This window comes from Colossoma macropomum, unplaced genomic scaffold, assembly GCF_904425465.1.
Source record: "Colossoma macropomum unplaced genomic scaffold, Colossoma_macropomum, whole genome shotgun sequence".
In the NCBI taxonomy this organism is placed as follows: Eukaryota; Metazoa; Chordata; class Actinopteri; order Characiformes; family Serrasalmidae; genus Colossoma; species Colossoma macropomum.
Genome location: NW_023495456.1, coordinates 430,514 through 443,521, shown reverse-complemented (window position 1 = coordinate 443,521; position 13,008 = coordinate 430,514). Strand labels below are relative to the sequence as shown.

The window sequence follows — 13,008 nt, the reverse complement described above, 5'->3', positions numbered from 1 at the left end:
CAACTACAAATATAAACACAATTTAAAATCCTACCAGATTATCACAGAGGATCACAAACTTAATGTCAGTCTTTGTATCACGTGATATAGATGAAGGTAAACTTACTGGACTGGACCCATCTGTGCTTTTATGCATAGCAAAAACACACTGAAAATGAATACGGGTTGAAAAACACCGATATCACAGTGAGAGCTGGAGAAATACTTCACTACAAACTGACAGCTGAGCTGAAACTGTAAACAGAGTGACCTGGAGTCTGGATCCAACACCGAGTGTGTTTACGTGCACTCAATAATCCGATCATAATCAGATTTCTGCAGTTATCTGATCATTCAAATGGTCATGTAAACACCATACTCCGATCTAGAAATCAGATTCAGAAATCAGATTAGGAAATCCGCTTAAGAAATCTGATTAAGAGGCTGGATTTTAGCTCAGTAATCAGATTTCTCAGTGAGTGTAAACTCTTACTCTGATTTCTTTCGGATTTCTCAGTCTGGACATGCGTGAAAACAGACTGCGGTACCGGAAATAAGCGAGCGGTGTGGCCACGAGACGCAGCAACACACTTTTGGAGCAACGCTGAAACTACATTCTCAACAAAATGAAGGATTTAAATATTTTTCATCTTTTAGATGTTGCATGTTCATGTTTTATTATTTTGACATCACTGCTAGTCACTGTGTCTAATCGCAACAACAAACCGTTTTGATCTTAAAGTCTGAAAACCAGGACAAATGTTTCCTATCCTAAAACATGTGAACTGAGCACTTTTTCTCCAGTCACATCCGACAAACAGCGCAGGCCAAAGTCTCTCTCTTTGAGCTTCTTCCAGCTTCCTGTGCGATTGCCAAGACGCGGGCAGCTGCGCGGCGTCCGTCACAACAAGCACACAATCTTCTCCTCCTCCTCCCAGAAAACAGCAGCTGCGCTCAAGATGTGCTGAGAACCTGTTTATTGTGTGCGCGAACTCATCAAGCACTAATTGGATTAACAAGGAAAATAATACGTGAATAGGCATGGAGCGCGTAATAAAGTGTTTAAGAGTCGTAGATTAACTGAGCTGATGTGGAGCATGAGGTGGCTTCACTCTCTACTTCATCCCTCTTGTGCAACATGCCATGCCCATCCCTTTTGCCCTCAGTTAAGCCGGCAGTATGATTTAAAAGCAAAAATGCCAAAAGGATGCAAAAATTTTAAAATAAAAAGGAACTTTTTAACTAGAAAAAGTAAGTAAACCTGGCTGACTTCACACCTTGCATTCAGTGAACTACAAATAAGTTAACAAATGCAAAACAATTGTTACGATAGCTCAATATTACGAACATCAGTTCAATGAATGAAAAATTGGTAACACTTTACTTGAAGGGTGTCTACATAACACATTCATAACATCTTACATAAACACTTCATAAGGTTCATGAATATTTAAACCAATATTTATAAAGCATACGTGTTTACATTACATTAATATGGACTACTGAGTCATTTTACTGAGATACATTTTTCAAAATAAAAGTCCTCACTTTTATTTTGAAAAAAAAATTATATATATATATATATATATATATATATATATATATATATATATATATACACACACACACACACACACACACACACACACACACACACATATATATATCTCGTCCCTTATTTTTATTTATTTATTTATTTATTTTTTTTTTTTTCAATGAAACATCTCATTTCTGGTCAGACAATATAAAAATGACCTTGCTTCGTCCCTTTATTAAATGATTAAGTGCTTTGACACTCAGGCACGTATCACATGCACTTACAACTTCTTTTTATTTATTTCTTTTTTCTTAAGCGTTTGTTGACTTGCATGTCAGTTTATTATATGGAAAGTAAATTACTAAGAATCTTAGTGTGGTGGTGGGACTGTATGAAGGAATCTCACAGGCGATAATACTTATCCATTTGCTGTAGAAGCTGGACAGCCACATAAGTGTAAATAGACAACACTGGATTGCAATTTAAAGATCCACATAACATGGTTTTCAGTCTGGTTAGCTTCCATCACTTCTGAGGTTAAGATAAAACAGAATTTATTAATTCTCGGGATACCAGTGCACTGTTTAGCCTCAAAGAGTGTCAAATAAGATGACCAATGCACAATTATACTTATGCCTTCTTCAAAATCATAGGCGAGAAAGAACATCAATGACAGTGCTAGCATTAAACCCCAAGAGAGTTAAACTTAGGATAAAAACCACTTTCCTCAACAATGTATTGTTGAATTAACCCTTTGGCACATTAACATTTTAAAGAAGACAGAGTCAAAAGGAAAAAGAATAAAAATGCAAAATACAAATGCTTAAGAAAAAAATAATTATTTTCGACAAAAAAGTTGAAAGTATAGGGAAAATGTGCCTGAGTGTCAAAGCACTTAATGACCAAAGCGGTAAAGCAAGGTCATTTTTATTTTGGCGGTCCAGAAATTAGGCACTTCCCTGAAAATAAAAAAAAATGATTTTCAAAATAAAAAACGAGGACTTTTATTTTGAAAACGGTCTCAGTAAAATGACATGGTAGTCCATATTAAGGTCATGTAAAACATGTATACTTCATGAACGTTGATTTAAACATTCGTGAACATGTTACGAAGTGTTTATGTAAGATGTTATGAATGTGTTAAGTAGACAGCCTTCAAGTGAAGTGTTACCGAAACATTTCAGTCGGCCAGGTTTACTCAATGTTTGGTTAAAAAGTTGCATCGTTTGGTTTGAGGTTCCATTAGTGTGGTTTGAATTTCCTTAATAAACTGAACTCATTCACCACTTAATCTTCATCTTAAACAATAAATTGAATCAAGCGTGACAGACTGAGAAAACAAATATATGCAGAAATATAAGATCCCCAAAACTTAAACTGGAAGTGCTGGAGCTGCCTAAACTTTGGCGGACTAAAAGCTGCACACATGAGCAAATCACAAGTGGGAGGTTTCTAACCGAAGTACAAAAAACCCACTTGAGCATCCCTTCAACTATGTAATTCTCACTCAGTAATCCAGAGCTTCTCAACGACCTCTCAGAGTGGTAATTAAGTGACAGCACTTGAACACGGTGTGCTGTGAATAAGAAATTGTGTTTTTAAGCAGCCTTTTGAGTTAATATTTATTTTTAATACGCTACAACAAAGCTTGCCAATCTTCAACACAAACAGCCTTTATTTCTGCCTCCAAACAGTTGATCGTTTATGAGGCGTGCTCCCGCTCGGCTGGAACAAAAACCTGCTGTCTAAGCTGCCCTGTGAGGATAAGACTGCTGATCCCTGTGCTATATGATCACAAAATACATGGAGATATGTGAACAAGCAGAGGGTAAAGTGCAAGATTTCTGTGGCAAACCAGGACTACTTTACTGTGAGCATCCTTTGTTTCACAACCACAAGGCTGTATGAACACACTGAGGTGAGAAGCAGGAAGTTCCAAGATGTAAAACTTCAAGTTCCCATTTATCATGAACACAGCAACAGACTCAGACTGTGTGCAACGTCTGATGGTATCCTTGGCCGCTTCAAAAGAGAGCAGTGTAGATAATATATAAAATTGGTTTCCCGTAATAATCCCACGGATTATGTCTCATCTTGGACTACACTGCAATACCAACATTAGCCATGTTTACATGCAGCCTAATAATCTGTTTACAATCTGACTAATAGCTCAATCGGAATAGTCTAGTCCGATTGAGGCCATTCGGAATACAGTTTCTATCCGACTGATCGAGGTGGGTAATCCTGTAAATAATCCGTTAAATAGAAGAATAATATCCGTGTAAACGCCTGTATCTGATTACATTCCCTATCGGAAAGTTTAAGTCATGTTCGTCGCGTCATAGTGAAAGTTTATACCGTTCAACATGGCGGAGCAGAAACTGGTCTGCAGAGGAGACGAAGTTTATGCTCTGATCTTTAAAAGACGGCGGTGGGACGGACGTCCAGCTTATGTGTCTCAAAACACGACGTCTTCCTCTCGGCCTTCTTTAATAAGGACATGTGAAGGACGTTTTCCTGAGTCACACATCATTTTAAAGCAGTTAAAAACACAAGCACTGCTCACTGCTGCTCATCTCACTCTGACTGGACTCACGTGATGCTTGTTTTCATGGTAACGTCTACACTACGCAGATCTCTATGCATGCGCATGAGTCTGGATCTGTTACTTGCCATCTATTCAATTGAACTGGCAAAAATCTTTGCATGTAAACACAGCCAGCAAATCACTATTGAAAATCCTTCAGGTCCAGGTTTAGGCCCAGTGTGGGTCTGGAAACCTGCCCAAAAACCTCCTGTACCTGGACATTGTAGAGTTTCCCCTGATCCCAACACACCTGATGAAGCCAATAAACTTTTTAACTGCCCTCCTGAGGTGAATTCAACTAGAGTTAGAGCAGAGAAAACATTACAGCAGGGAAGCTGCACTCCAGCAACTCCTAATCTCTCTCAGCTGCATCTGTAGCAAACGGCCAATTATCAAGGGGAATAATGTTGATGCATTTGCCTGAACTTAGAATAGAAAAGAACTGAAACCTTGAGAGTCAGAGCGCTCTACTAATAGAAGCCAATGGGCAGCTGTTGAAACCCCTTCCCCCTTCAGTTTCTTCAGCCAACAGGTTTCTGTTGCACATCTGTAACACAACAATGACTGACAGAAACTCTCCTGGCTCGATGTCTGACCTCGACTTGTTGATCCAAGTTTGACATATCAAATACAGCCAATCAGAGCGAAGAGCCTGGCTCATGGCCCACCCACTTGGCTGAAACCTGGACTGCTGACTGAGTAAAACCAATAAGATTCTCTTTTTCTTTTTTCAGTTCTGTGGTTGATACCCGGTGCGTTCGCTTGTATAACTTATAATATTGAGGACACAAACTAAACACTGAATAAACTGATCTTTATGGTAAACAAAAATTATCTGCAGAAATAATGATTAATAATAACGACAAGAGAAACATTACATAGGCTTCGATGCCAGCTAAATACAGGTGCTCAGCAAAATCAAAGCCTGTCGCATGCGACCTTAATGTTTGTGTTTGATTATGCAGAATTATTAATTTCATTACATCCTGTGCAAATTCCATGTCTTTGTTGATTTTCTGATTGAAAATAAGTAATTCTCTACAGTGAACACACTTCTGCACATTTTAATGCACAATTACAATTTATTGACTGAATTTAACACACTGGTGGGGATAAACGGCCTGTGCAAACATTGTGACACATTTACAATTCTTTTTTACATTTAAAGTGTTTGATTTTTTTCCCCCACTACATTGAACTTGGTAAATAAATAGAAATTGTGCAGTAAAAATTACAAAACAGTGGTATTCAAACTTAGTGATTTAAAGTTTGCTTTGAAAATGTACCACCATTTGTACTTTGTAATAATCAAATGTTCACTGTTGCTACATCATTAAGCATTATGCTTAATATTTAGGATTCATTTTATGTAGAAATTGTCTTCTGGTAAATTTTCCAACTAAAAACAAATCATGGCCTGCTTGTCTACCGATAAACATTATGTCCGTACTGATAGGCATGTCACAGTTGTTACATAATCGCCTGCCCGCAATTATTTCCCACACGTCAGATTTTGCAATTTTATTGTATCAAAGCAAACACAACATGAGCCTAAGAGTTTTTATTAGTTGGTTTGAGCTAATGTAAATAAGTGAAGTACATCTTTTTAACTGTGTGCTGTAACACTAGGGGGAATGTTTGTCTATTATTTTGATAGGTATTACAGCTAATGATAATTTTCTTTGCATGCTTGCAGAATAAATGGTTTTCATTTGCATTTTCAAGAAAAAATATAAGCTTTCGTTAACTAGACACCTGTTACACATAGTGCAGTGCAGTGCGATCAGCTGCAAAGTAAAGAGCTAAGAAAGACAGCTAATTAGCAAATTTAGCTGCTCTGGACTTCACTAGCCAATTATTTATATAGCAATAATACCTTTACTTATATGGCCACATGATTACCTGATGGTGGTGACAGGCCTGGGTATCAGCCCAGAAAAACACATATTGGTTGAGCCCTACACACTTAAAAAGGAAAACGGTTCTATGTAGGACCATGAACACTCGAAGAACCCTTTCCATGATTAAATGGTTCCTTGCATTGCTAAAGCATTTTTCAGGCTGATGGAAAACGCGCTGTAGATAGTTCTACATAGAACCTTTTTGAAAATGGTTCTTCTTTTGTCACAATGTCAAGCCTGTAACAATAAAAGAACCCTTTCTGGTGCTATATAGAACCCTTTACAGAACCATCTACAGCATATTCTCCATCAATCTGAAGAACGCTTTAACGATGCAAATAACCCTTTAACCATGCAAGGGTTCTTTGAATGGTCATAGTTCTACATAAAACCATTTTCTTTACTAAAGAACCCTCGAAGAACCATCTTTTTGTGTGTACTACAGATGCAGCAGATATAGATTAGATTAAAACATTAAGACTATCCCTTCTGCAAACTCCAATGTCCCATAATTCCCTGCGCACATACCTCCAGGTATAGAGAGGAGTTGGACCCGTGGCTCATCCTCTGGGCCAGGCCGTCTCTCTGGAGCACGCACTCTTCCAGGTGGATGACGTTGGGGTGCTGGCTCTGGATGCTGCTGAGGGCCCAGAACTCGCGCAGGGCCAACTCCACGTTCTCAGGTGAGTGGCAGCGGATCTTCTTCACGGCCACGCGAGCCCCTGTCCGCTGCACCACCGCCTCGTACACCACCCCGTAGCTGCCCCGCCCCACCTCCTGGATTAGCTCGTATTTGGGTTGGCTGCTCACCATCCTCTTCCTCAGCTGTTAAGAAGAAGAACAGACACACATTGAAAAGTAAATCGGGATGGGAAAACTTTACTAACGTGTTTCCAATAAAGCTGTCGAGATCCTACTTCAACCTCACCTGATGCAACCTGGCTGAGCTTCATGCAGCAGTGACGTCTGCAGTAACGTGGAAAACACCTGGCCAACTACAAGTACAGTCCTCCATTTAGGGCTGAATGATTTTGGAAAAATATCTAACTGCGATTTTTCTGACCAATACTGCGATTTAAATTGTGATTTTTTTTCTATAAATTGAGCTATGGGTCTTTTTGGGGCTAAAAACATTTTTCTGGCTTGAGGCTGAACTCGTGGTTGTGATGTCACAACACATGGATGTTTTGGTTGCTTCTGATTAGTCCAAACAATCTAAAAGCAGTTCACAAGCCCCATTTTACAAGGTTGTATTACTTTTATTTAAAACTTGCAAAATATAGACTATAAAATAATAAAAAAATTGCAGCTCTTGTGATTTGAAAATTTCAACCAATTAATCTTTCAGCCCCACCTCCATCTTTCAGCCCTGCTCCTATTTCACTAAATATCAAGGTGACAACAAAGTGACCTCATATTCTAACCTAATCTGTTCCTAAATCCATGGAAAGGTAAAACCACAACACGTTATTTTGTAAGTAAATGAGGAGAGCCTGAAGAGGCAGTGCGCTCCTGCTGGTGTGGGTTCCCTCACGCTTAATGCAGAAAATGCTAACTGTTGCTAGGATTAACACCTTTGAGAGTCATTCATTTTAACCTTACCACAAAAAAATCATTTGTGCTAACTTTTACAGCAATGCTCAAAACATACATGCAAATATGAGCAGTTTCCAATTTGAAACAATTATGGATTTGACACTAGAGTAGAGGTGGACGGTACAGCAAAAATGTAATATTGTGATTCTCTAAGAAATTTTCACGATACACAATATGTCAAAAAATGTATTTTTTCAGACATCTGACCAGTTGGAACAGAGAAAATAGACCAAGCAGTGCTACATTAAAAAAATAATATCAAAAACTGAACACGATGATTTTTATTCAATATTTTGAAAACTCTGCTGCACTAAATCCAGTTAAACTGGACTAATTTTGCTCTCTTTACAATGAAACACGCAGTTGGTCAGTGTTCTACAAGTACTGACGATATTCACAAAATGTTCAGAAAAGCATTTTTTAATAGTATTTATTACGATCACGATACATATCGTCATATTGCCCAACCCTACAACACACTCATAAAACTCAATCAGTTGCTGCACTACAGTTCATTTTTATTACTACGACAAATCTGCTAAGAACAAACCTACACTCTTAAAAAAAAGATGGTTCTTCAAGGGTTCTTCAGTAAAAAATCGCAAATATTGGTCTATATAGAACCATAAGCACTCAAAGAACATTTTGCATGATTAAAGCGTTCTTTGTTTTATATAGCACCCAAAAGGGTTCTTCTACTGTTACAATATCAAGCTTGCTACAATTGGAGAACCCTTTTCGGTGCTATGCGGAACCCTTTTCAAAAAGGTTCTATATAGAACCTTCTGTAGCACACTTATGCACATTTTCCATCAATCTGAACCAAAAGAAAAAAATACCCTTTACTCATGCAACAGGTGCTTTGAAAGCTCACTGCTCTATATAGAACCATTTTTTTGCTAAAGAACCCTTGAAGAACCATCTTTTTTAAAGAGTGTGCAGTAAATTAGTCAGTGGCAGTAAATTAGTCGAAATGATCAGGCTGAAAAACATGAGAATGTTTTATGTTTGAAGAACACGTTTGAAGGTGTAATTGAAACATACCAAGTCCTGATCATCAGGTGGGCTGGAAGCAGAAAGTTTGACTAACACAGCAACAGTAACTAAGGGAGGCGGGACATTTGCAAACATCTTTTCCAGGTCACAAGCCATATTTTTAATGCTGTGCCTCTTTCTTTCGGCACCACAACCATTTGAATAAGACAAGCAGCCAAAATGACACAAAACTCCCTTCAGTATTTCAGTGCACTGGGTGAAAAACAGTTTAGTGCCACTGCAGCACATTTACCACGGTCTACACAATGAAGCTATCCAGCCTGCCAAACACGTTTATTCGGCAAAACTAAAAGTATACTTAAAAAGTAACGTATTCAGATTACGTACTGATAAGGCACGTTTTATTTATCTCACACTGTTCCTTGTTGTTGTTGATAATATGCTTCATGAAAAACTCACTTATTTCAAAGAAATTACTAAATTCTTAACAGTGTTTTGGGCTTTCATCACCTGCTTCAGTCCACTGCTGCTCCCATAATCCCACTGCTAATAAGACTAATAACTGATCACAGTGATTTATCAGTCTGCTCATGCTTTAGCAGAGCTCAGTAACACTGAGATTAATAACCGATCACATTGATGTATCAGTCAACTCAGGCTTTAGCAGAGCTCAGTTACACTGAGATTAATAACCGATCACATTGATTTATCAGTCGACCCAAGCTTTAGTAGGAATTTTGGTGACTGTAAATAAGCATTTTTTACATGCTGTGATTTTAAAATGGTTAATAAACAAGTAATGGTTGTCTTTTCTTTTGAAGGTAGTACATTTTTTAAACTTAGTGGGGAAATATTGTAAACATATTCTGCCAAAAAATGTAAAAAAAAATAACTGTATTCTGAAAACTGCCTTCACAAAAAATAACTTGGACTGAATACAGGTAGTTAATGTTTTTTATTCTGAGTATGTTTTCCCACTATTTGCATCCCAACCCAACACACTAACATCCTAAACAGGTGTCAAAACAGTACAAACCACTATTAGCAGTGGATTCATCTGTACAGTGATGTTAAAGGGGAAGTCCAACAATTTTTCAAAATTTGTACACAATTAAATAGTTGAGATGCAAACAAAGTCGTTCAGAGTGGTTTGGTGAGAAACACTCCTTTCTAGAGTCAGAATTGTTCACAGTGGTGGTGATAGGAACCAGACGTCCACCTCTAAAAGCTCCCTCACAGAAAGTCACTACATGAAATGGTTATGAATTCACTGTCTGATGTCTGAGACACTGTTTTATGATAGTTTTGAGGGATACGTGCAGGGCGCTGTGAGACAAAATAGTCCCCAAAGAAAACTTATTATTTCAGATTTTCCACTATTTTCCATCATCAACATTCCACATAAACTCAGAAGACTCGTGTAGGTTCACTGGTGGTTTTGGATAGTAAATAAAATGTCTATATTTGTGTTGTAGTCATGGTGACCTCTGGTTCCTATCAACACCACTGTGAAGACATCTGAACCATTTTACACCAAACTACTCTGCATGACTACTGACAGCCCAGCGAATGAATTACGAAGAAATTTTGGAAATATTGGTGGCATTCCCCTTTAAATGCGTCAGCACGAGTGGTCCACCAAAAATACAGCTCTTAATCACGTTATAGCTGTAGACGACACATAAAGAGGGTGGTCGTTTGTCTTTTAAAGGGGCGAGAATGCCAAAAAAGAGGGTGTAAAATGAGCAAACACGGGCTAGCTCGGTTATGCTATTCAGCTAGCCTGTTAGCTAACGTAAACAAACGGCTGCTTGGACACATGGCTGCGGAAGAAGCGGCGATTATTTGGCTAAACCGAAAACAAGACACAAATAAAAAGAGCTTTCTGTATTAATATTTGCATATATTAAATAAATATTTCCAAGAAATCCTGCCATACCGCTTTGTTAGCCCGACTAACACGTTATAATAAGGTAACACGTTAACGTCAGTTAGCTATGACGGTCGAATTTCCCGTTCCACCTTAAACGGTGCGGCGGTTACATGTAACCGCTGGGCCATTTAAGGTGGAACGGAAGGTTCTAATGAGAAGTTAAGTATGAAATCAGACGTTTTTTGTCCTGACATTCTGCCTAATAATAATCATTTTAAGACGCGGTATTGGCTTGTTGTTCGAATTTCCCGTTCCACCTTAAACGGTTGAGTTATATGTAACGTTAGCTGAAGGGCCACTTAAGGTGGAACGGAAGATTCCAAGAAGAAGGTAAGAAATAATTCCTGATATTCTGCCTAATAATCCTTTCAAGAGGCTGAAGGTGGTCGAATTCCCCGTTTCACCTTAAATGGTGCAGCAGTTACATTCCGAGGCGCCAGCATGTAACTGCTGCACCATTTAAGGTGGAACGGGGAATTCGGACAAGAAGCCAACTTCAGCCTCTTATCCACCTGCGAGACAAAGAGCCCCTTCCTTCCCCGAGTCGAGGAGGAGACAAAGAGAGGAGATGTTTAGATGTTTACCTCTCTCGCTCTCGAGTCTATCCCGAATTCATTTGTCCCTTTCTTCTCTTTCTCCAGCAGCCATTCTACGCGGCGCTGCCCGTCCGCGCTGCCCAACAAGCAGGTTCAACCTTTGCCCCGGCGCTCCGTCTCCGAAAAACCGCAGCGGACGGAACGGAGAGCGAATCCGGTGCTGCTGCCTTCCTCCGACAGCGGGAAACACCGCCCCCTCCCTACAGAGCCGTTTCAGCGGCGCTCCGTCCGTCAACGAAAGGAAAAAATACCAGAAAAGCGGAATCCCTCCGCCTTAACTCCTGCCGGTGCGGTTCGCACTGCTCCACTGGCCGGTTAAAGCCGCGCGGTTACGGCTCCGCTCCGCCTGTCAGGTCGGCGCCTCCTCGGCACAGCTCGCTCAGCCTGGTGGCGTCGGGCCTCCGCGAGCGCTTTCAAATTCGGTGCACGCGCTGGGAAATCCCACTCGCGCTCTTTCACGCGGGGGGAGCACCTGCACACCAGCACGCTGTTTCTGAAACTCGGGCCGCGTCTTAAACGGCCCCCTAATCCCTATCTAGTGCACTCTAGACAGATCCTTCTGTCTAGAACCATATAGATAGAACAGTTTGCATGATTCTTGGTTTTATATATATATAGGGCTCATGGTTCTAAATAGAACCATTCTCTTTAATAAAGAACCTTTGAAAAACCATCTGTTTTAAGAGTGAAAGGGTGCTGATGGTTCAGACTGATGGGGAATGTGCTGTGTATGGTTCTATATGGTTTCTTGAAAGCGGTTCTGTATAGTACCAAAATGGGGTAAAAGGAAAGTTTCTAATTAGAACCCCGATATAGAGCCATATAAGTGCTTAAATGGTTCTTCAGATTGATGGAGAATGTGTTCTATATGCTTCTATACAGATCCTTTTTGATAAGGGTTCTATATCTATATCCAAAAAGGGTTAGAAGCTTAACATCATAACAGTAGAAGAACCTTTTTTGGCTCCGTATAGAACCATATACAACATCAATCTATATAGTTTTTATATAGAACCAATGTCTTTACTAAAGAACCCTTGAAGAGCATCTTTTTTTTAAACATATACATTATGTACAGCTAAGAGAACTGAGCAAATACTAATATTAATGTAAACGTAAACAAATTATAAATAATATGAATAGATTATTATTATATAAATTATTATTATTATTATATATAATATTAATATATTACTATTAATATATATTAATATATAAATATATAAATACTATATATTTATATATTTTAAATACTATATATATATATATATATATATACATATACACCGACTCTGAATATACACATATACACAATATACACTAGTATTGCACTATTCCAATGTACAGTTGTACAATAATGTTATGAAATAAAACTATGAAATATACTGTTGTACACATTCCGTATGTGCAGTTAGTCTCAGGTAGATAAATATAATAATATCTTAATATCTTTCATTTGTGAAGCACTTTAAGTGAACACAGTGTATTAAAGGTGCTACATAAATAAGGCCTGGAATGTTAAAACAGTTTTCTAGAATCTCTGCATGACTAGGTCTTTATTTCATGAACATACCTAGTGCACTACATAGGGAGTAGGGAGCCGTTTGAGTTTGGGACGCAGCCTAAAGCGCCACTTGTTCAATTTAACTCAAAAGTAGGCCTGCTGCATTTTTTAGGAAGGATTGTAAAGTCACCAAGACTCAGGCTGCACTTTAAACACACAGCTAGATGTGTCAGGTTTGTCTTATTAGCTTAGCTTAGCTGCAGCACTGTATAATACATAATCAATCAGGCTGGACTGACCCAGCAGGAAAACTCTGACTAGTCATAACACAACAGTTTAACACTAATACATGTTTTGTTTATATAAGGCCTGGTGTGAA

At 38.7% G+C, this 13,008-nt stretch overlaps 1 protein-coding gene across 1 annotated transcript in view; it reads right to left on the bottom strand.

Annotated features, from left to right (window-relative positions):
- The window catches only part of pdik1l (PDLIM1 interacting kinase 1 like), a 30,582-nt gene extending 19,308 nt beyond the window's left edge, over window positions 1-11,274 (bottom strand). Inside the window, exons 1-2 of the mRNA XM_036562597.1 lie at window positions 11,114-11,274; window positions 6,533-6,829 (exon numbers count right to left, since the gene is read on the bottom strand). Coding sequence (XP_036418490.1) covers window positions 6,533-6,817 — 285 coding nt within the window. The 5' untranslated portion in view covers window positions 6,818-6,829; window positions 11,114-11,274. The remainder of the gene's footprint in view (window positions 1-6,532; window positions 6,830-11,113) is intronic.
- Between the last annotated feature and the right edge of the window lie 1,734 nt (window positions 11,275-13,008).